Source organism: Camelus ferus, chromosome 6 (assembly GCF_009834535.1).
Source record: "Camelus ferus isolate YT-003-E chromosome 6, BCGSAC_Cfer_1.0, whole genome shotgun sequence".
Taxonomy (NCBI): Eukaryota; Metazoa; Chordata; class Mammalia; order Artiodactyla; family Camelidae; genus Camelus; species Camelus ferus.
Genome location: NC_045701.1, coordinates 28,945,402 through 28,970,583, shown reverse-complemented (window position 1 = coordinate 28,970,583; position 25,182 = coordinate 28,945,402). Strand labels below are relative to the sequence as shown.

The window sequence follows — 25,182 nt, the reverse complement described above, 5'->3', positions numbered from 1 at the left end:
TTCTGTATGTTAGGAGTTTGTTCTGTTCATTTTGGGGCATTCTCTATGCCTGATACCAGCTCTGGGGGCCAAAGGATCGTTGTGACGGGCGGTTCACTTGCCCTCATTTCACCAGGTTACAGGCTGGGGATCCTTGCCTGAAAGGGTAACTCCTGCTGGAGCCCTTCCCCCTGCAGCCCCAGAGCACCCCTCAGTAGTGGATGTCGCTGTTCAAAACACATGGTAAATAACGAAACATAAGCGGTCTTGTCAGTGTTTTCCAACTTGCATTGTTCATAGACTAAGCATCAGAAATCAACTCAACTGTAGAAAAACCTGCCTGCTTACAAAGGATCAGGAAGAGGCATTTTTTTCCATAAAAATTATATTTGCAAGGGGGCAGTGCCTTTTTTTTTTTTTTTAAGTCCTATCATAACATCTACTTTCATCGAATACTGAGAGCTTATAAAATCCATAGTCTTGGACTAGGAATTAGGAGGCTTTCTTGTGATGTTTAAATGACCAAATACCACCTTGAGACGGTGGTTCTCAGGCTTGCGCGCGCATCAGAATCACCTGCTGGGGAATTGGCTAAACCACTGACTGCTGGGCCTCATGCCCAGGGTTTCTGAGTCCTAGGCCTGAGAATTTGCATTTCTAAGAAGTTCCCTGAGGATGCTGTGCTGCTGGTCCACAATTTGAGAACTGTTGCTTAAGGAATTGGCTTCCTTAAAGAAATTAGGTCATATATATTTAAAAATACACAAAAAGTGCAGTTTATTTTCTTAAGGAATTACCTATGTAATTCAGGACTTTGCTTTTGGCATCCCATGAATCCTACCTCAGGGAAAATTGAATTTCTTATTCATGCAATGGCATATGTTTAAAATCAGGACCATCAAGTAAAAGCAATAGAAAATCCTCCTTCCCTTTTTTATCTATCAAATCAAAAGGTCTCTGGCTACTTGCAATGCAGAAGGTACTTGTGTGCCATTTTTAGCCTTGATGACAGACACTTTCCCCATGTGGATCAGAATCAAATGAGAAATGCATAATCGACATCTCAGATAAAAGAATTTCAGCTAGTTGTGTCCCTCAGTTAGGAAGTGTTAGCAGGACTCTCAATATCCTGAACTCTCAATATCCTGAACACTCCTTTGAATCTAATGGATGGGCCAGGGCATAGTAATGGAGTCCCTGGACTTCTGATGGCAATGCAGTGTAGACTTAAGAACACGGATTCTGAAACCAGACTGACCGGGCATGAATCTCAGTTCTGTCACCATTAGCTTGAGCAAATTATTGAACTCCTTTGTGACTCAGCTTTCTTATCTGTAAAATAGGAGTAACAGTTTTTCATAGGAATGTTAATGCAGATTAGATGAGTTGGTATATGTCAAGTGCTTGGAACTGTGCCAGGCACAAAGTAAATGTTAAGTAAGTGTTAGCTCTTACTATCCACAAACAAATCCCTCTGTGTCCTAATGATGTTGGCTGAATCTGAGACCCACTGATCTTTCCAACCTCATAATTTTGGAAGCTTCTTGAGGGATAGTTATAGAGTCAAACCAGTTTCTGCTAGTGGGGCATTTTGCCCCTTGGGGCATTTGGCAATGTCTGGAGACATTTTTGTTGTCACTGCTAGGGGAGGGGGATCACCAGTGGGTAGAGGCTGGGGATGCTGTTACATTCTACAATGCACAGGACAACCCCCCCCCCATTACCCAGCCCTAAATGTGCCAAAGTTGAGAAGCCCTGATTTGTGCTGTCTGGTGAGATTAATATGCAGATCTTCATCTTGGTGAGAGCCCAGATCTGGGGCATGCTGATAAATGTTTAACAACGTGTTTCTGCCCCTCCTTCCAACAAGGCCCTGATTTGCAGAAATGTGCCAATTTCTGTGGTGTAAAAATTCTCACTGTAACCCATTTCAAGCAACCAACTTTATGTCACTGCACATGGAATTATGAAGAGAATGTACCAAACCATCATGGTTCCTGGCCCCTCACACTGGGGATGAGGGCCCAGGTTGTCCAATGGCTTCTCCTGCTAGTTCCTTTAAGGAGTGCAGAGAAAGGATAAAATCTTGTTACTGTCCCCGTCTTCCTGTTTAGTGTTTCTCTAGGGTTAGGGTTATGAATTTAAGCTTAGCATGGGGATGAAGAACTTAACCCAGAGTGTCACTGACAGTCTTAATTTCACAAGATAAGGGGAAAAAAAAAAGGAAGGAAAATAAAGTGTGGAGGTATTAAAAAGGGGAGGGGAAGGCCAGAGAAGAGTAGAGGAAAAAGAAAAATTGTGAGAAGTAACAGTGTCTATTGACAAAAATGTTATCTGTTAAGAGGATGAAGTATCAGAACAATATAGAATACAGTGTTAAAACAACACTATTATGCTGACAAGCCCCCTCCCCCAACCCTGTATTTTCTCTCGTGACTAATGGCATCACTCACTACCTGGTCACTCAAGCAGGAAACCGGGGCATCACTCTCAACTTCTCACCTTGACCTCCTCACTTATAATTGGACACGAAGTCCTATCAGTTCTCCCGTCTCCCACGTGTCCCATTATCTTCCACCTTGGCTCTCAACTTAATTTAGGTCCCAATTATTTGTGGCCTGGACTCTTCCAGCAGTTTCCTAATGGCTGCCTAGAATTCTAATTCTCCTCCACAGAGTGTAGTGGTTAATTGCATAGACGCAGGCCAGACTGCCCTGGCTTCCAATCATTCCATTACCTACAAGCTGTGTGATCTTGCAAGTAACTCAACATTTCCTTTTTTTTCTTCTTCTTTTTTTTTTTTTATTGAAGTGTAGTTGATTTACAATGTTAGTTTCAGGTGTACAGCAAAGCGATTCAGTTCTACATATACCTACGTATACATATATTTTTCAGGTTCTTTTGTGTATGTTATTACAAGAAATTGAATATAATTCCCAGTGCTTTACAGTAGGTCTTTGTTGTTTATCTATTTTATAACAACATTTTTGTCTTAGATCCCTCATCTGTGAAATGGGGACGACACTAGTGCCACCTCACGGGGCTGCTGTGAGGTTTAGAGGAAGTGCTATGTGGGAGGTACTTAGACCTGCGCTCTGTGTTTTAAGATTGTGTTTCTGTCCAGTTTACAATCCTCTTGTGGTTCCCTTACTCCCACTCCAACCAGGCAAACTTTAAACTCCTGCTCAACATCAGCCCTTGGCTCCTGGGTCTGTTTCTCATGAAGCCCTGGGTGATTAATTCAGGCATGGTTTAACTTTCCTTCCTTCCAGCTTTCAGCTTGAACCTCTCACTGCACTCAGCACACCAGTACCATCACCTGTTTACAGAGTTATCTTCCTCGTGGGAAGTGAGCTACTTGAGAGCAAGGACAGTGGCTTTTTTTTTTCCTTTCTTCTTTTTTTAAAAAAATCTTCCAGACCAGGCACTGTGCCTAACACAGGGTACACAACTAAATTGTGAACAGAGTAGACAATTAAAAGCAATGAGGAGTGTTTACTTTGGATGTAAGAAAGGGCCAGACAGGACTAGGAAGAAAACATTTGTTTTGCTACTAATTGGATAATGGATGTTCTAGACCTTCTTTGTATGATTTTCATGTAGTTTCTGTAACAAAGTTAAAAATGGCTCCCACTATCCATGTAACTAATTGCCCTTCGCCCCCTTGGTTAAAATAGACTGAATTCGTAAAATGGACTACTGCGAAGCAGTAAAAAGCAACAAAATACTAAATCATAAAACGTGGGTGAGTCCCTCTAACTTTCTACTACATAAGTGAGACACACACACGTGAACAAACTGAGCCTGCCTGAGTTGGAATGTTACAACTACCCAGCTGTTTCGTAGCAGGCAAGTGGTTTAACCTGTGTAGGGCTAGTTCCTTCACTGCAGAATAACCGTAGAACCTACCTCAGAGCTGACAGGTGAATTAAATGCTCATGTGCTCAGTAAGTGTGAGCGAAAGCAGTCATTTCTACAAAAATTCTCTTGAGGAGCTAGGAGCCCCTTTTGTCCAAGACCAGGTCTGCACTGTTCTCTCCTCCCGGCGGCCTGATGCAGCCCGCACCTCTCACCTGGGACCCCCCCTACCTTTCCCTCCACGCCTCGTCTTGAACCCTGAGTTCAGCGTAACTTTAATAATCATACATTCTCAGTCTTGAAGATCAGGAGATTAAACAGAAAAAAAGGAAAAATGAATTCCCTGGAAGTCTCACCGCTCAGGTAACCACTAATGACATTTTGGTTTATACTTTTTAAGACCACTTAAGCCGTATCTGTATTTCTGTCTTTTAATTTGTCTTTTAATCAGAAACGAGTTCATATCATACACACGGTTCTGTTTTATAACCCGTCGTTTTACCTACTACGGTCCCTCCCCCAGACCCACCCGTCCCCCACTTCCAGCGCCCACTGGTCGGGCCTTCCCTCCGAACCCCCGGCTGCCCCGAGCCCCGGTTCCGGCCCCACCTGCCAGGCCCAGGGCCGCCCCGCCCCGCCCCCGCCGCGGCCGGCTTCCACCCCCGGCCCCGCACCCAACGCTCCCGGCCACCGGGGGCCCGTCGCTCGCGGCTCCTCCGTGCGGCCCGTTTCCGGTGGGGCAAGGGCGTCTCCGCAGCGGCCCGGCTCCCGCGCGCTCAGCACCGCCGGCGGCGGCCAGATGCAGGCGGAGCGAGGAGCTCGGGGCGGCCGGGGACGGCGGCCCGGCCGCGGCCGGCCCGGCTGGGAGCGCGACCGCGAGCGGGCGGGGGCCGCGGCGGTGGCGAGAGGCGGCGGCGGCGGCGGCGGCGGCGGCGGGGATGGAGGCGGCCGCCGGGGCCGCGGCCGGGGCTTCCGGGGCGGCCGCGGAGGCCGAGGAGGAGGCGCCCCGCGAGGCGGCCGCCGGGACCCGGGAGGCCGGGGCGCCGAGGCCACCGCACCGGTAAGAAGTGACGGCCGGTGGGGTCGGGGCGGGGGTCGGGGCGGCGGCCGCGTGGGGCCGGGGCTGGGGGAGGGGGTCCCGGCCGGGAGTCTGCAGCTGCCCGTGGCTGGTGGGGCGGCGGCAGCGCCTGCGCCTGCGCGGGACGGGTGGGGGGCGACGGGGGCGCGCGCCCGGGTGTGCACGTGGCGCGGGCGGGTGTGCGCCCCTTGCTGCCTCTCGGCTGGGCCGCCCTGGGGGTCAGGTCCGTGGGCTTCCCCAGCCTGCCCAGGGGCCCTGGCCCCATTATTAAAGAACCCAGGGGCCGCGGCTGTGTGTCCGGGCTGAGTCTAGGGGGCCTGTTGGGTTCGGGCGGGGCGTCAGTGTGACTGACCCTTGTGGGGTGGGGCCGCCAGGGCTTGGTCTCCAGGTGCGTTACCATACGGGGAGTCGTTCCTGCTGTTAGGAGGGAAGGGATTTGGGGGTTCTGTTCACTGCCTGTGCAGTGCGTGGCGCACCGTAGGTGCATAATAAATGTTTATTGAATTAAAAAATGCCCCCGACCTACCTGACTCTACAGTACTTAGGGGTGGGATCAGATGCATAGTTCTCTCTTCTTTTAAATAACATAGTTCTCTTTTATTATGTATGTGTAGGAATCAGAGGTCACTGGCCTTCGTCTAAACGAATTTTCAATCTGTAAATGTTTCAGCAGGTCTTACTTTTAATAGCAATATAATCGGTCATATTCACACATTCTTAGTTGGAAATGTCTTACAGCTGGGAACGGAATGATTTGGGGGCGGACTCTTACACTCAGCTGAAGGAGTTAGATTGTCATTTTAATGAGCTGTTCAGCTGTTATTTTAACATTTGTAGTACAATACTGTCTATATTTTGAATTCTCAGGTTCATAGATTTAAAAATTACTGTAGTTTTTGGTTGATTTAAAATTTCCTATTACTGAAATATTTGTAATATCTTCAGGGCAAAGTAGGTAAGGTGTCCCTAAAGGTATTAGTTTGTGTACAGAAATGGAGTTGGAAAAAAATTATAAAGTTTAAGATTAAGTGTAATATTTAAACTTGTTAGGATCAAGGTAGGTAGTAAGTAAAATTTGAGTGAAGTATGAAGAAATCGTTAGAGTTATCTCACCAGGAAATGAAGGAAACTCAGATCAGTCTAGGGCACTCTCTGTATCACATTTTGTCTTTATAACAACATTATTTATGTATAAAACTTTATCACAGCTCTGCCAGGGGCATAGCCGATGCTGCAGCCACTGTTAGCACCACCATCATATTTTCAGGCAAAGCTGGACAAGGAGAGGTTGAAAAGATTATTCCTCAATTTGGGTTTGGTTTTGTGGTCTCTAAGCTTCCTACCACTTTTCATATTCTGAAGTGCTGTTCATATTTAGGCTTGCTAAGAGTACAATTCCTGGTGCCTAAAGACTAAATGGGGGATGGGGTGGTTGTAGCTCAGTGGTAGAGTGCATACCTAGTATGCACAAGGCCCTGGGTTCAGTCCCCAGTACCACCGTTTAAAAATTACATATAATAAATAAACCTACATTACCTCCCCCCATAAAAAAAAGTTTAAAAAAAAACTAAATGGGACAAGATTTATTAACCTGCCTGAGGCTTCCTTGTTCTCAGCCCCAAATGGTGATTAATTGAAATGATTAGATTAATTGAAATTATTAGAAAGAAAAAAAATTTCACAGTAGAGTTTTAGCCATGTAAGGACCAGGTGTTTAATACTGTCTATTCCCTTTGCTTTCTACTTTGGACCACTGCGTATGTGTCACTTAATAAGTGGAAAACCAGACAAAACAACTTCTTGATATGGAATCCTCCAGGATAACTTAGTTGAGTACATTGCATCTGCTAGTCTCTTGCTCTTTAATCATTCTCTCCATAAATGGTATGAACCCCAAGCCTTTGGAGTTTGGGTAAGCATATTGTAAGGGTAATTATCTTCACTAAATACCCACTAATAGTGTAATATTGCACTTGATGCAATCACTAATTAAAAAAACCCCAAATACTAGGCATTTCTTAGTATTATATTAATCTTTCTGACAAAATATTAACAGGGAGGAAGTCAAGGCCTATTGGTAGTCCTTGGAAATTCTTTTCTTCCCTGTAGTATTAATAATAACTCGCATTTGTTGAGCACTGAGTATGAGATGAGAAAAGTGAGGCGCAGTTAAATAATTTATAGTCAGGAGAGCTTGAGTGGTTTACCTGATATCACTCAACCACCAAATTGCGGAGTCTGAATTCAGCCCAGGCATCTGGGCTCCAAAGCTGATTGTTTAAACTGCTGCCCTAACCTGCCGCTGCAGTGACTTTGAGATTTGAGGAGGGGATGTGTGGAGGACTGAGTGATCCTTTTCACATACCTGTTTTCCTGATGTTTTGAGGTGACTGTAAGGGAGCACAGAGACCAAATTCAGTTATTGTGATGTCAGTAGATCTTTGCTTTCTTGCTCCATGTTAATGTCAGCTATTACTCATTTTTTAATTACTTATGTCCAATAAAAGATAAGACGGCTCTATTTATATAGACTTGGACACATTTCTTTCTGACCAAACTTTTGCTTTGCAAACAATTTATAAATCTTTGCTTGAATAATAATTAGTACTAGAGGTCTTTGACTTTTGCTTTGCTACTGTTTCACTTAGTAAAAGGGAAATCTCTGACTTTGATGTTGAAGCTTAGTGTGAACCTGGAGGAAGAAACAAGGGCAAATCAAAGCTACTGGCAGGTTTCCAAGGCACTTGCTGTTTGGTGGTGGCTGAAAGGAGGCACCCTCATCATGTCAGCCAGATAGAGACCGAGAGCTTTAATAAACTCCAACTCGAGTGGCAGCCTCTAGACTGCATTGCTTCTGTTTTCAGAAAGCCTGAAGCAGATTTGGTCAGAAACAGACCGTGCTTAAGTGTCCCAAAAGAAAATTGCTTTGAGATAAGATCTTGGTAATGCATGACATTGGCTGTCTCGAACGGCTGCTCCAACCCTGTAACCATTTTGGCTTCCTGATCCTTGCTAGTGTATTATAGTGTCTGAGGTCGGCTTTTCTCACTGACCGTTATTTCACTTACATGTTTTCATTATTGACACAGACGATCCTTGAAAATTCCAACTTACAGTCTGCCTAAAAAAATTTGATGTATTATATATGATGTTGTATTTTAACATTTATAATTAACATTTAAATCAATGGTTCTGATTGTTTCAGAACATAAATTTTCCAGCATATTGTATATGTTGACATTTTAAATAGAACTGTCACATGTTTCTTATACACAGGGAGTCAAAGTACTACAGTCACTTAATCACCATCATCCGTCTATGTATCTATCTGTTCTCCCTTTTTCTTGTTTCTTTTTTTGATGTGTTTTTTCTTCCAGTTTTATTAAGATGTAACTGATACACAGCACTGTATCAATTTAAGGGAAAGAGCACAATGATTTGACTTACATCATGAAATGACTGTCACAGTAAGTTTAGTGAACAGCCATCATCTCATATAGGTACAAAATTTTTTTAAAAAATGAAAATTTTTTTCCTTGTGTTGAGAACTCTTGGGACTCTCTTAACTTTCATATATAACATACAGCAGTGTTACTTGTATTTTTCATGTTGTACATTAAATCTCTAGTACTTGTCTTATAACTGGAAATTTTTATGCCATCATCCATTTAAGAATCACATCAATAAACTCTAGCAGTGAGATTTACATTATTCCTTATTCTTTTAAACTTGTGTTTTAATTCCACATCTCCTATAGAACTTGACCCAATCTAATAGATTTTCGACCTTGAAAATTTTTTAGTGTTTACACTTTCTGCTTCCTTGTAACAAATTTTGACTTAAAGTGTTTTAAGTTAAAATCACATTGATTAATATATAATTTATGTTAATTAGCAACTATTAAACATAATTATAAAATTTTATTGTGAATGTATCTTATTTTCCCTAATGAGTTTAGCTGGGTATCCATGGATGAATATTACTTATTTCCTGAATGAGACAGGATTCACTATCAATTCTCTTCCTAATTATTATTTTTATAGATATAAGTGCTGAGAAACATCGTTCTCATAAATAGGTTGATGGGAATGGATGGAGTTTTGTGATACAACTGTCACTCAGTTCTTTGAATACCTTTCTAATTATGTGCCAAAGTCATTATAAAATGTGTGATGTGTCAGCTGACAACTGGGTTAGGTCCTCCTTCAATTTTGTTGAAAACAAGGAATTGAAAACTGTGTTTTGTGAGAGGACCTGTTACTCGGTCTTGTAGTTATCCTGTCTCGACATCTACACCTGTATTTATAGTTAGCCTTTGCCTGGGATTTGGAGAGCCCCACAGTGAGACTGAGGACGGCCGGGAAGGGGTTGCCCTGACCTTGTGTGCTTTCTACAACAGACTGCCTTTAGGGAAGTTTATGGACAGTGAGTATCTGGAACTTGATTCTTTTAAAAGCAGGCTTGCTCAGAAACCCTCTGGAAGACCTTTCTGAAGCCCCAGGCATGGGCACGCTCCATCTGAGGCCTGCTGACTGAGGGCAGGCCTCCTGAGCTCACCCTTCTCTCAGGAGCTTGTGTGGAGCCCGTGAGAGGAGGCACCGCCAGGGAGCAGGGGAGTCAGTGCCTGAAGCTCATCGCACGGCGGTCAGAAGGCCCTGTTCAGGGTCTCCTTCCCCCACCACCCCCGGTCTCCTCGCACCTGAGCCCTGACCCCTGTTGGTACCCCTGATTTGAGCTGCCTTATCCTGCCACAGCCCTTGCTTGACATTCTGATTGGTCTTAAGGAGAGGGGCTTGCCTTGTTCACTGTTCAAAATGGAAAAGCAGAAAGGTCACATTACTTACCTTTTTGTTTTTTTTCTTTAGTGAGATAGTTTATTGCATGAATTCACCCAGAGGGTTAGATTTTTGTTTGTTTCTTTCTTTCTGGGGTTTTCTTTGGGTTTTGTACCACGTGCAGAATATGATTTCCAGTTTTGTCATTCTGAATAGTGTTACTGCTTATTTGACGCTACCGCTAGGATGGAAAACGGCAGGCTTGTAATTCAAGACTGCTACTCTCTGTTTCCTGGGGAATTAGGGGGTAAGTAAGCCATTTCTGCTTTTTCCAATTTTTTTCAGAAAAATTGTGCTTCCTTTCCACAGTTCTGGGCAAGTGACCTCTAGAGAGGCTGTGTAGGTCATTTGGTCTTAACCACACCATAGCATGACTTACTAGCCTTTGTTTTGGACATTAATTTAAGTGGTTGCAAAGATGTTTTCTATTCAGTTGTTACTTTTCCCCATGTGCTTTGAAATACCAAAAGGAGAAATAAAGACAATACTAACACAATTATTTTTATTTTATAGACGCTACCGACTAACTTACTAGAGCACTGCATTCACTCTCTTTAAAATTTCATTTTCTTCTGTTAGAACATTTGTGTGTGTGTGTGTGTGTGTGTTGAGTTACCAACAATAAATTCTTTAACACTTTTTCCTTTTCTTTCTTCCTTTTGGATGGAAATAATCAACAACTTTGTTGGTCTGAATATTTCTAAATAAGCTGTCATGGGGTAGTGCATTTATAATTGTTATAGATGATATTTCACTTTTGAATGGATTTTGTCAAAGGATTTTGAAGAGAAATACAAATCGATATGCTTAACGTTATCCTGATATTGCTAAGGTGCTGTTTTTAGAATTTGACAGAACTGATGTCTGTCAGCCTTAAATTACTTTAAAGACAATTTCTGTGAAGAACAACACTCCCAAGGATGCTGTGTCTGCCGTCCATGTCACATCACTGGTATGTGCAAGTAACATGAGCATTAAAACATATGCAGGAGACGGAGAGAATGAGTTTCTCGTACATACTTAATTCTGCCTATTAGGACTGATGCAAATACGTCTGGTCTGTATTTCTTTGGTACGAAGTCAAACTTACATTGAGGGATAGCAAACACATGTTAATATTAACCTAAGCAAAGCCTAATTGGGATGACAGGACTATTACCAAAAAACATATACTCCATTTCTATGTTAAGCTGTGGGAAATTACTAACGCTGGGGGATTTTTGTTAATGAATGTGTATTCTGTGAAATAGTCACCATATTTAGATCTGCATAATCTCTGGCTTGAAAGGACCCTTAACAGCTGTATTGTGGGAAAATTTAAAATTTATAACCTCACCTGGCTTCGTCTTGGCTTCCTGGCGGGCAGGGAGAAGAGGGGAAGGTTCTGTTGAGGCTAGCCTTCATTCTCAAAGCAGTGTGAATTTCATTGAAATAGTGGATTTGGATCTGTAGTTCTATTGTGAATCTAAAGTTCACATCCCCAAAAGATTATGAAGACGAATATATGTATGTGTATGCATGACTGGGGTGTTGTGCTGTACACCAGAAAGTGACACACTGTAACTGACTGTACTTCAGTTAAAAAAAAAAAATCAGAAAAAAGAAAAGTTCACATCCCAGTAGCTGGATTCATGATATTGAGGATGAAGATATTTCACTCTCATTTTTTTTCTTTTACTACAAGGCTGATAATAAAATAACATGACCTTGTTTAATATTCGGGCTAATGAAAGCCTGGTCTTACTTTATATTCCTGAAGGAGGCTTAATGCCTGTTGTAGACACACAAACTTCAGGTCCTCCTGAAGAAGTTAATGAGTTTTCTGAGAGCAAAGCTTGATTTAAAACAATGAGTATTTTTCTGAAGACCAAGCGTGGCTTCCTGTTTTCCCTTAACTATCCTTCACTCCACTCCAGGTTTTGGCTCACTGCTTCCTTTTCTATGTCAGTGCAATGACTTTATAGAACGACCCTTTGTTCTATTGAGTTGTAAAGAGTATTTTTCTCTTCTTCACAGCCAAGAGAATCATTGAATTAAGAGGTGACTAGAAAATGTAATTTTTAAGAGCAATTATTTTACGTATCTTGGAGGGGAAAATTAAGCAGATAGGTTGATTTTTCATTTTTACAATTAGGAAGTAGACTTTAAGTGGAGGGGTTTTTAGAAAGAGTTGGCAGGAAGTGGGGGGCTTCCGGTTTGCACCTCACCTACCTTCGGCTTGGCTTCCTGGGGGGCAGGGAGAAGAGGGGAAGTTTCTGTTGAGGCCTGAGTCTGGGTGTCCATGCTGCTGAGGGCCACCTCGGTGATACCATGCAGAGTGGGGTTTCTGGAAGCTTAGTTGTTAGAGTTGAAGAATTTGGACAAATGGTAATTATTATTTCAGGAAGCTTTAGATAACAGGGGCTTGGAGACAAATGAATAACTAGGGTATAGCGTCTCCAAACCTAAGTAGTCTGCTTTTTGCCTGTCTCTCTTCCTTCCTTTCTCTCCTTTTCCCCCTGTATTTTTGTTTTTTCATTGTTCTTTCAGGGGATATATCCCATGGTGGTCAATAGTGTGTGTTTTGCAGTCTAGCAGACTAGTTAGAATCCTACCTTCCAACCCTCTACTTAACTGGTGTAAAACCTCGGGAAAGTTGCTTGAGCTTTCTGAAACTGTTTCCTCACCTGTGAAGGGTGACTAAGTGTGTCTCCCTCACAAAGCTGTAAGGATTGAAGTTAGGCGAACACAGTCAAAGGTGGTTCTTTTATCTACAGTCACTCTGCGGTCCTCCCTCATGTGGAGTCTTCTCTTCCTGGGGTATGCAGGTCACATGCAGAACTGCACAGGTGGTCGCACATACACGTGAACATAGAGATGTATAGAATATTTAGAATCTGTATTCCTTATTGAACAAGGTATTATCTTCTTTTCATTTAAAATTTCCTTAAAAGCTTTGAAGCCTTAAGTCTCGCAGCCTTTACTGAGAGGCTCTGTGTGTGTATTTTGGGGTATGTTTTCATCAGGAAATTTACACCTCGGCCTTAGCCTTCACTTCCTGCTTGTGTAGAGCCTCAGGGTCAGCCCGAGGTGAGAGACCAGGGCCTTTTCAGATCCTTCCTGGGCATGCCCCAGGCCTTGCGCCTGTGTGTGGCCATCTAGAGTCCCAGGAATGTGTCAAAGCTTTACAAAGCCCCCTTGGGCATCTCATTCCCCAGTTTTACCTTGGAAGTTGCAGCCTCCTTTGGGCCCACCTGGTGTCACTGACTCAGGCAGCTGTCATTTTTGGTACTGGTGGTTTTTTTTGTTTTGTTTTTTTTTTTTTTTAACAAACTTCCTGGTTGTCGAACTGTTTACACAGAGTGAGCTCTAAGTCTGCTGGAATAAAAATGAGATCTGAGAATGGAGCTTTTCACAGAGCTTCCGGAAAAGTCAAATAGTGACAGGTCTCTGGGGATGGGGCTTTCGGCAAGCTTTTTGGTCTTCTCCAGCGGCTGCAGCTTTTCAGAGTCATCATTGTGGGGCTCTTGGTTTTCAGAGCTACTGCAGAGCTGGGTGGAGTGGGATTGGAAGAGGCAAGTTGCTGTTCTTACATTTAGCTGTTTTTCTTGAATAAACACTCTTTGGATTGTTGCAAGGTTTTGGTTAATTTCCATAGCTTAGAAAGAGTTGGTTTTGACAATTTTTATCTGTGTTCTTGTTGCTTTTGTGGTGGAGTGGATTTTTGGAAGTCCTTGCGCCACCATTCTGGAAGTACTTCTATTCTACTAGTTTTTGAAGCTGCCATTGCTACTCTTTCTAACTGTTGGAAGCTTCTTTTTCTATTTTGACAAAACATGTCTCCCTTTAACTCTGTTATGTGTAGACCAGAGTTCTGTTCTGTTCTGGGACAATAGTTTCTGATTGAGCCAAAACACAAAACTCTATTAAGAATAAAAAAGGTCCTGGGGGACTTTTTAATGTTTAATATGAGGCATTTAAAAAAATTTTTTTTCTTTCTGAAACCATCCACTTGGCATTGATCACATACATAGAGTACGTTAAGTAGGTGAAAGCTATTTTTAATTATTTAGTGAGATGTGATATTTTATTATTTTATGAGACTATTCTTATCATCCCCCTGAATAGTTCTGGCACCTAATCTACAGTTTGTATTTCTTAGTACCTCCGGGGTGTACATTCACTCATGTAGGATCACTGCACACTATACCGTGGTCTCCATTATGTGAGTTCTTCCATCCTAAACTTATTTTAAGTTTGACCTCCTGCATTGTAACTCCCCTTGCTATCAAAATTCATCCCTGCTTCCTTCCTTCCCTTTTGCATCAGAGATAACAGGTATCTCCTAAGGCCTAAAGTTCTATGTATTCTGTTAAATAACAGAAAGATACCAAGAAGGAAAGAAAAATGACCTATAATTTCACCACCCAGAAATAACCACTGTTAACATTTTGATGTATGTTCTTTTGATGCAAAACTGGAAAGATGTTATGGTAAGACTTTTAAGGAAAAACGATAGTATGTATTTATGTGAAAATTATAAGTTGTGTACATGCATTTAAAATCCTGAAAGGGTGTGAATACATATCAAGCTGTTAATCTGTGTTTGGAGTGGGGAAAATATGGAGACCACATGGAACTTTATCTTTCCCTTTATACAGATATTTTGTAGTTGTGTATTATCAGAAAGATTTTCTGTTTTGAAAAGAGAATTCTGCAGATGTGCTTTGACTAGAGAACAAGGCAAGACAGGCAGGCAAGATGATGTACATACAGATGAGAGGGAGCATCTCCGGGTGCTGGGACCGTGAGGTGTCCTACGCTGTGGTGAGTAGGAGGGTTTCGTGGGGAAAGATGACCACTTCAGTTAGGACAGGTGACATTCCTGTCCCCCTCCTAGTCCTCTCTCTCTCCACACACACACACACACACAATTTTGTTTGTTTTTAAAGATTTTTTGAATCTTTAAGAGTAAATGGTAGACATGATGTCCCTTTACCCCTAAATATTTCAGTGTGTGTTTTCCCAAAGCACGGAAATCTCTCACGTAACTACAGTACAATCATCAGTTGCTTCTCTCCTGCTTGTTCTCCCCATCCCCAAGCCTCTAGACTTCTCATCTATTTTACAAGCTACTCAAAATTCTTTTTAGTAAGTTCCTTTTCTGCCTAAGTTGGCCAGAGTTGATTTCTATAGGTTGCAGCCCAAACTCTGGCTCCTATATTACATTTATTCACACTCTCCGCTTTTCAAAATCTTGTTCCTTTTCACATGCTTAGTTTGAATGCCACCTTTTTTGGGTGAAGCTTGGGGTTTTTCTCAGCAATGCTGTATTTTGTAAATATAGTGCTTATTTTTAACCTTCATTTTATTACAGCCAGTTATTTACTTGAAGACCTGTACAGGATACATCCCTGTGGTTTTCAGAAAAAGTTCAATAAATGTTTTTTGAATGGGTGATAGGATGTAGAAAGTAATTTAGAAGGTAAATTGGGCAAGCTAGAGAGTGTGTTTTTAGACAGTGCCACTTCGGGAGTTCAGGTCAGGGGAACCCTTTATGTTTCATTTGCCTTTGTTACAATTTGAGGTATACTTTTGGTGATTGAAAGCTCAGTAACTAAAAAGTTCTGCTCTCCCAAGGGCCAGATTTATACAGAAGCTTTAAATCACACTGGATTTTATATTCTGCTAGTTCTAAATCTATTAAACTTTCCAGTTTAATGCAAGCCACAGATTTTTTTTAAACTGTGAGAATAAAACAGGAATTATAGGATCCAGAGGTCTTACATTTGTGGGACCCCTCTTCATTATTTTGTTGTGTTTAAGTTTTAACCTTATTTATTAAATATATTATTCAAGCTTGATTCTTATTTTGTTTGTATATTGGAGTCCTTGCCATTTTACCTTTGCCATTTTTTTGTCAGTTATTAAATAGGAATTTTTTTTAAGGCTGTCTGGTTATACAGTTCTGTATTTTTTATTATATTTGAAATACTAGATTCCATAAGAAATTTTAGTGCTTATTTCTGTTTTTTTCCTTAACTATTTACTGAACTATTAGTGATGAATTGGCAGGAATACATGTCTATTAAATTAAAACTAGAATTTATTTATAAAAATAACTGTTAAAAATAGTTCTATGTATAGAATAGTGGGATTTGAGGAAAAAAAATTTTAACCTAGCAGGGAATAATTAAAGTAACTAACTTTTTAGTAGTGTTTCTTTATGCTGTAAAATTAAGTCAGGACTAACCTAGGGCAGAGCATTTCTTGTCTCTCAATTTTTAAATAATAATAATAATAACAATAACAATAACAATAATAATAATAATTATTATTATTATTAATTGTGTTTCTTTTGCCAAATAGAAATGGTAGGTTCCTTCTTTGCTTCAAAGAGATGGTGGAAATATTAATTTAGTTGCTTATAAATATTTAAAAATCTATGTTAATTTCCATGTAGATAAATTTCCTAAAAAAACTATATACAAGAACCTTTAAAACTATGCTTTTTAAGAAAAGTGTTGGTTATATTCGGTATTGGCTGAACCCAGATATTCTTTTGAGTGGGAATAGACACAACCCATAAATGAGGCCGTTTGACATCAGAATTTAGCCTGTGGCCTAGAAGTTCTATCTTTAGCAATTTACCGATATGTCTGGACAGGTGAGAAAGGAAAGTAGATCATTGTTCTTTGCAACATTGTCTAAAATAAGGAAAAATCTAGAAACAACTTCCTAAATCTCTATTAAGAAGGAATGGTCAAATAAATTATGGTATGTCTATGCAGAGGGACACCATGCAGCTGTTAAAGAATGGGGTAAATATGGAAAATGTCCAATATTGAGGAAACAAGTTACTTCAGAGAAGTTTACATAGTATTATTATATTTGTGTAAAAAGATATTCATACATAGCTATAGAATGGAAGGCTAGATAGGAAACACGTGTAGTGGTTACCTTTGGGAGAGTAAGACTAGGAGAAAAGGAGGGTTTTCCTTTATGTTTTTCTGTACTATTTGAATTTTATTTTGTTGCCATGAACACGCATTACTCATACGAGTAAAGAAACAAATTAAACATTAAGTTGAATTAACTAAAACTGCTTCTTTAGGCCCTGAAAGAAATCCTCACATTTAAATGATGGCCAGAACCTCCCTGAGAAGGAAGCAGGCAGGGTTACATGTTAGTGTTAGAGTCTGTAGATGAAGAAATTGGTAGGTGGGTGGATTTAGGCCTTTTCAAGGATACAGCCGAGTATTTGGTGCTGGGATCGATACTTGAACTTGAGGTTTCTGACTTCTAGGATGAGGTAATTTTTTGGTTTATGTTATATAATGATCAAAACAATGAATTGTGGATTTTTTCCCCCTCCTAGAACCATATGTACTTTTCACGCTTTCCTATCAAGCATATATATCTTTCTTTTGTAATATAGCAAATGGTGAGGCTATTACTGAATTGTAGCTTATCCCCTAGGTCTATTGACTTAAGCCTTTCTAATTTGTTCAATGTGTATCTTATTACTCTTAGAGATAGCAAAAGGTGGAGTAGTGAAATGTGGAGATGGGAATGTAAGATTTTCAGCAAATGACACAGAAAGGGAGGTTTCCGCCCAGTATCCTAAAGTCTAGGCGTGTGGCCTCTCCACACTGCACTCCCCAGGCTGTAAAAGCTCTGCTTCCGTTCCTCAGACTCTAGTTCCTTAAACATAAGGGGTTCTGAGTGGGCTGCTCTGATACGTGATGTTAAAAAGACCGGGAAACTTTTGCATCCCACTTACTGTCCCTTCTCAATTTCTTTCTTTTATTAAATTGGGACATCTATAGCAAACAAGTATTAATTCATTCTCATTCTCTCTCACTTATAAAACGTTTAAATGTGAAAGCTTTTAAGAGAGCACTCAGTTTTTGAATGTCATCATGATAGTTTATAATCAGTTGCATCATTCTATAGATTTAAAAAATGTATTAGATTCAGATGTGCTCTGTAAGCACACATTCTGGAAGTGCAGATTCCTTAAAAGTGACTGTGAAATGGTGATGCTTCATTTCTCTTTACAAAACTGATAACAGGATTTTTTTTTTTTAATTAGAAGATAATAGGACAGGTAAAATCAAATGTGTAAGTGCTTTTTGGCCTAACCAAATAAAGGACAATCGAGCCATCTGTCAAATGCAGGTTGAACTAGATGTGTTAACTCCAAGGCCCTGGTCCAGCTCTGGAACAGCAATGAGAAGACAGTTCCAGGCCACTCCTAGGCATCATCTGCACAGAGTATGTGTCTGCTCACAGCTGAAATGACACCAGCAGCCAAAGTGCAGTTTCAGCAGTGAACAGCAGGTGGCGGAAGCAGCCCAACATTGTTCCAAATGGGAGTAACATTCCTTTCATACCTCAGTCATTGAGTGAGTGAGCACGGAATGTGTGCAAACCTGAGTGGGTTCAAACCTTAACTGAGTGGGTTAAAACCAGAGCAACACAGGCTTGCTTGTGATTACAGTTCTTTACCCCTCACTTGTGACTACTTCCTAGATTGTTGATATTGTTGCAAACCAGACTGGAAATCTGAGAAATGATGTGTGCTCATCATTCTCTTTTGTGTTTCTCCTCCCCTTGTTTTGCTAGAAACACTGAAGAAAAAAGAATGGGAGAAACAAGTTATAGAACAAAGTCTTCTTTTGATGTTGGGGTTTCTTGTGTCTTGAATGTGTGGGGATTATCTCTGATCATGGGTGTGTATGTCGTGGTTGAAGGTAATTCAGGCAAAGAAAATTAGCAAATGTGTGAGTTTAAGATGCTGTTTAATATTTTATTCTTAACATAGGCATTTCTAGATGAAAATGTTGACTGAAACTGACTTGTATAAACTCCAGATCTGGTATGTAGTGTCATGTTTGTGAAATTTCATGATAGTTTCATTGATTGTTGTGCATGAATGGCTTAGAGTCAAGGTAGTGCTTGCAGAATACATTCTGTGGAATAAAAGCAAACTTGGGGAGCTGTTCTTTGGGTTTATGAGTCTCTTCTGATATACTGACTTTTGTTTACACTACTCTCTTCATTTTCGGGATTCGAGAAAGTGAGTTTATAGCTGCAGTTCATGTGTGTGGTGACTTTTGGTGCCAAGCCATCTGTACTTGCCCACTTCCAAAACTGGTGTATCTTTAAATGCATATTTATTTTAAAAAAGCATATCAAAGAGGCACCTTTCTTTTTTAGTGCAGGAGCTGACTGTATATGTTGTATAAATACATGCAGTTGGCCCCCTCTATAGCTATACATAGATTAGTATGAATGAATATATGAGTTGCATATTCATATGCTATTTGGAAGCTCTTTATATCCTCATTTTTTCCTTATTTATTTATTTTGGTGGGGGGAAGGTAATTAGGTTTATTTATTTATTTATTTTAATGGTGGTGCTGGGGATTGCACCCAGGACCTCCTGCATGCCAGACAAGCACTTTACCACTGAACTGTACCCTCCCTGCTCCTTTTTGTTTATTTGTATGACTTAATAGTTTTCCCTAATGAATATTCTGTGGGCAAAATATCTTCCTTTTTTGTTTTCTGACCTAAGTACTGATGATGTTACAGACTGAATGTTTCTATTTCCCCCAAATTCATATATTGATGCCTTCACCCCCAGGTGACAGGTGACTGTGTTTGGAGATTGGCTTGTAAGGAGTTGATAAAGATTAAATGAGATCATAAGGGCAGGGCCCTAGTCTGATCAAGCTGGTGCTCTGTAAGAAAAGGGGGGAGAGACCAGAGCCCTCTCTCCTGGATACAGCAAGAAGGTGGCTGCCTTCCAGCCGGGTAAGCTGGTCCTCACCAGACACTGAGTGTGCTGGTGCCTTGACCTTGGACTTCCCAGCCTCCTGTGAGAAGTAAATTTCTGCTGTTGAGGCCACGTCGTCTGTGGTGTTTGGTTATGGCAGTCAGTGTGACTGATAGAACAGCTAACTTTCTAACCATAAATGGACAGGTGTTTTTTTACAGTGGTTAATGTGAAGACTTCAGATGAAATGGAATAAGAAACTGATAGGAATTTTAATGCAAACTAAGGCCAGGCAGCTGTTACTGAAGTGAATAGTCCGGCCTGCTTTTTGCTGGAGCTTATATTTATCGGTTGTTTTAGTCACTGATCTTTGGGTTCTCACTCGTGATTGTTTACGTCACATATGAATAACTCTTTTTTTTCTTCTTTTCCTTTAACATGTGAAAGCACCACCTGATGCTGGGGCTCTCTTGGCTGGAAGCAGGAGAGTTCTGTCTAGAGGCAGCGTGTTCATTTTTTACTGTTGCTGTTAACAAATTGCCAAAAAGCTAGTGGTTTAAAGCAAAACAAATTTCTTATCCTCTGGTTCTGGAGGCCCAGTGTGGGTCTCACTGGGCTAAAATCAAGGTGTCGGCAGGGCTGCGTTCCTCGCTGGAGGATGTCCCAGGGAGAGTGTTCCCAGCTTCTGGAGGCTGCCCACATTCCGGCTCTTGGCCTCTTCCTCTGAAGCCAGCAACATAGCATCTGTCTGACTGCTTCTGTGGTCACATCTCTTTCCCTTTCTCTCTTTTTCTGCCTCCCTCTTCCACTTATAAGGACTCCTGTGGTGCCATTGGGCCCACCCAGAAAATCCAGGACCATCTCCCTGTTTTAAGGCCAGCTAATTAGCAACCTTAATTAATTCCCCTTTGCAGTGTCCCCTAACATAGTCGCAGGCTCAGGGGATGCGGACATGGGCATCTCAGGGAGGCCTTATTCTGCCATCACAGGCAGCAGGTGATGTATTTAATGGAGTGTGAGAAAACTTGGAGAATTAATTACTGGAGTTCCTGTCTTTCAGCCTGTCTTTTCCTGGAGGAGTCAGGGTCTGCATTTCTCAACTGCTTAGAACCATGCCCTCTTTTGAAAAACAAAAATCTCATCTATTCTGTGGTCAACGATAAACATAACTACCCTCTCCACCCCCCTGCACCGAAATATTCACATGAACTCAATCCCCCTTCCTGCAAGCCTTTGCACTGAGTGAGGTTTGTCCCACCCGTCCTAAGGCTGCATCTGGGCCGCTGTTGCGGACTTGTGGAGTATTTTAGGCCCTGGGCTTTAATTTTCACACTTCTGTTTCACTTAAAATCTGGGTGGTATTTGCTTTATTCTTACTACCAGCCCCGTTTCTCCAATACTAGCAATTATTTGATACTGCTTTTGTGAACTTTATTTGAAGAGGTAAGCATGCCTAGCAAATATTTTCTGAAAATACACTGAAGAGGTAGGTAGAGTGTGGATGGTGCTTGTTCAGAAAAAGCAGAAGACCTACTATCTCAATTGCTTAGTCAATTTGAAGCTGATTTTCAGTCTCATTGTTGTATCAACTGAAATAACTCATAACACTAGAATAAGGTGATTACTTTTGTTGGTATGTGGTCTCACAGCATGCATCCTGCAGGGAGATTTTATATATATATCATTATAAAATAGACTTTATAGACTTTATGGGAACAGTTTTAGATTTACAGAGAAATTGAGAGACTAGTATAAAGTCCCCACATATACCACACCCAGTTCCCCTGTAGTTAACGTCTAACATTAGCATGTACACTTGTTACAATTAATGAACCAATATTGATGTATTGTAATTAGCTAAAGACCATGCTGTCAATTTTGTTTTCTAGTAGAAAAGAAAATATCTGGTGTTTGAGAATATTATGTTTTTGGGCGGGTAATTCGGTTTGTTTGTTTATTTAATGGAGGTGCCGGGGATTGAACCCAGGACGTCATTCATGCTAAGTACACACACCACCACTGAGCTGTGCCCTTCCCCTGAGAATATTATTTATGAATCATAAGTAATGTGTTTTGGGGGATGGATTCATGATGCTCTGTTCATCTCTAACTTTGTGATTTGACTTTGTGTTGGTTTCTGGATCTGTGAAGACTGACTCTGAAGTGGATTTGAATGTGATGTTTAGCTCTGAGGTTGAAAGTAATTTTTTTGGTTAGGAGTGAGAGTGAGCGAGATGGTCAGATTACATCTTGCATTCTTCATGTGTCTATAGGTCTACCTTCCCATCCCAATTAGAGTAAAATTGGAAAGCCTTACGGTGCCCTGTAAAGACCCTTCACCATCTGACTGCTGCCAGCTTGCTAGACCTCATTCTTCACTGTCTCCTCCAAGTTCGGTGCAGCGCAGCCACAATGCTGGCCTTGCTTCTGAGCCTTGAACGTGGCAGGACTGCCCTCTCCTGAGGGCCTGCGCACGTGCTGCCTGGCACGTTCTGCCTGTCTGCCCCAAGGTCACCGCGTGGCGTGCTCCCCTATTCCATCTGGTTCTCTGCTTAAACGTTTCTCCAAAGAGGTTTCACTGATGGCTCTGAATAAAACAGGACCCCTGCATTCTCCAACCCCTTACCCTACTTTATGTTTGTAGGGTTTTATCTGTCACTACCTGAAATCAGTGTGTTTTGTGTGTACATTTATACAGACGTTGTACATCTATTTATTCATTTGTTTGCTGTTTGACCCCTGCAGTAGATTGTCAGCTCCATCAAGGCAGGGAATGTTCCATGCACATCAAACAGTGCCTGGCATAGTGGAGGCTCTCACTAGATATTTGTTGAATAGTGGACTTTGTGTTTAAGCATGGCATTAAAATATTCTGGAAACAGTCATTTATTTTCTGTGAGCAGCTTTATGCTTTTCTTATTACTACTAAAAGCACTGAAGGGAGGAGAGGTTTAGCTGTAGTAAGTCTGGAACCACATCTGCTCTCTGGGCTCCTCTCTGCATTTAGTACTCTATTTTTTTCCCCCCAAACCCAAACTCCTAATTTATCCTTCCCTGCCCCTTCCCCCCTTGGTAACCATAAGTTTGTTTTCTATGTCTATGAGTCTCTTTCTGTTTTTTAAATAAATTCATTTATATCACATTTTAGGTTCCACATATAAGTGATATTATATGGCATTTTTCTTTCTCTGTCTGACTTCACTTAGTATGATAATCTTTAGGTCCATCCATGTTGCTGCAAATGATATTATTTTATTCTTTTTTATGGCTGAGTTGTATTCCACCATGTGTGTATGTATGTCTATATATATATATATATGTATATACCACAACTTCCTTATCCATTCATCTGTTGATGGACATTTAGATTGTTTCCCTCTGTTGGCTATTGTACATGTGCTGCTGTGAACACTGGGGTACATGTATCTTTTTCAATTGGATTTTTCTCTGGCTATATGCCCAGGAGTGGGATTGCTGGATCATAGGTTAAGTCTATTTTTAGTATTTTGAAGACTCTCCATACTGTCTTCCATAATGGCTGCACCAAACTACATTCCCACCAGCAGTGTAGGAGGGTTCCCTTCCTCCACACCGCCTTTATTTATTGTCTGTGGACTTTTTAATGATTCTTCCAGTGCTATATTTTGCCATTGCTGAGAAGAGCCAGAACGAGTATAAATGTCTCTGCCAAAGAAAGCAGCATCGGTGAAAATTTCCAACATGCGCCTTCTTTCTTTGGATGCTCTTAACAGCCAGAACGTGTGTAGATTAGTGTTCTTTGTCTCTAGCGACGTACCCAATGAGCAGCTGTTGACAATGAATAGTTAACCGCCTACCTGGCCTCTTAAACCCCGTGTGGTTGGGAGGGAAGGTAGGAGGCGAGGCTTACAGACTAGGGACTAGAACAGGACAGTGTTGCAGAGGTCAGGACTTTTTTTTTTTTTTTTTTTTTTAATGAGGGTCTGAGATAAATAGTGACACCTAAGAGGAGAATAAGCGGTGTGCATGAATGTCGTGGTTTTATAAGAGTCAGTGATGGGGTTCTCTCTCCCTTGGCCCTGGCATTGAGTGTAGGGTGGGAAGTGGGCTGGCCCTCAGCTCAGGTGTGCGGAGTCTCATAATAGCAGGTGTGATATAATGAGAGATGCCGGGAACAGGGCGGCAGGATTACTAGGGGTTGCACAGCCACGGTGGTGTTGGCCCGCTTCGGCCCGTTTCTCCTGCCGAGGGCGGCTCAGCACTGTGGAGACTACCTGGTGACTCGGAAAAGTAAAGAAACGCTGGCAGTTGGGAAGGGAGTGAAAAGCCAGGTAAGCGGGGACAGGGGACCGGGAAGCGAGTTTCTCATTGTTTGTCTTTTCTCTCTGGCCTTGAGCCAGAGGTAGGCGCTCATCAGAGCTGCAGCCATGGTGCAGAGGTAGCTAAAAACCAAGAGAAAGTCCACCTTTCTGACTTGAAGACCAGGAAAATGCAAGCTGGAGAGTATAGGGGTGGGCATCTCTTTTTGAATCACTGGGTGAGTGGGGGCTGGTTGGCAGCAGACCCTTTGGAGAGCCAGGTTTAGCCAGCAGCTGAAACCTCTCTAGAAATCCTGTCATTCTGGCCAGAGGAACCAGGAAAATGGGTGCCTGCAGTCTGAAAGATATGGGAGAATGCCCCCCTCCTTGCTGCCTTTTTTTTTTTTTTTTTCTGCATTGCTCTCTGAGGGGGCAGTGTGGGCAGCTAGAACTCCCAAGAGAAACCCCACATTTGGGCCAGAGGATTGGGAGGGTCCTACAGAGGAGGGAGCTGGAAGGGGGTCCTCTCCGTGCACGAAAGGACCAGAGGCTGGGGCTCCCGCTGAGCTACATGTGGGGAGACACGCCCGAAGCAGGAGAGTAGCAAAAACCTTGGGAGCTGAGGTGACACTGGAACCGTCGCCCACGGGAGGGGACGCAGAACTTGCTGTCTGGGTCTAACCAGGCTGGCTGCCTGGTGCGAAGGAACAGACAAAACCGTGATGTTCTTCAGGGGATTTTTAACGGGACCCAAAGTCTGCAAACAGCTTTGTATTCAGGATGTTGCTCTACATCTAGAAGTTCACCATATACCAGGGAAATGTGGCCAGTTCTTGACGCAAAACACAGTCAACAAATGCCAACCCTGAGGTGGCTCAGATAATGGAATTCTGGGACAGAGACTTTAACGTGGTTACTATAAGGATGCTCCCTCTGTGAGTTAGTCTCTGGACATGAGTGGAAGGCAGCTATTCTTTTAGAAGAAAACATAGGAGGAAATGTTCATGACCTTGGGTTAGGCAAACATTTCTTTAGGTATAGCACCAAAAGGATAATCCACAAAAGAAAAAAATTTTTAGTTGGGCTTCCTGAAAATTAAAAACTTCTGACCACAGTTGAGAAAATAAAGAGATAAGCCACACAGGGGTATTTGGAAAATTGCTGTACCTTCCATGCAATTTTGCTGTGAACCTAAAAATTGCTGGAAAGGATAAATTATATTATTTAAAAAAAAAAGACAAGCCACAGATTTGGGAGAAGATATTTTCAAATCACCTATCCAACAAAGGACTTGTTCCAGAAAATATATAGAGCTCTCAAAACTCAGTGAAAGTTAACAATTCGTGAAAAAATGGGGAGAAAGATTTAAGCAGTTGGCTCAAGAAGATAGAT

The 25,182-nt window shown here is 41.7% G+C and overlaps 1 protein-coding gene across 1 annotated transcript in view; it reads left to right on the top strand.

The window, feature by feature from the left end:
- Positions 1-4,256: 4,256 nt before the first annotated feature.
- Positions 4,257-25,182, top strand: part of AVEN (apoptosis and caspase activation inhibitor) — a 153,257-nt gene continuing 132,331 nt past the window's right edge. The window contains exon 1 of the mRNA XM_032481588.1: positions 4,257-4,897. Coding sequence (XP_032337479.1) covers positions 4,637-4,897 — 261 coding nt within the window. The 5' untranslated portion in view covers positions 4,257-4,636. The remainder of the gene's footprint in view (positions 4,898-25,182) is intronic.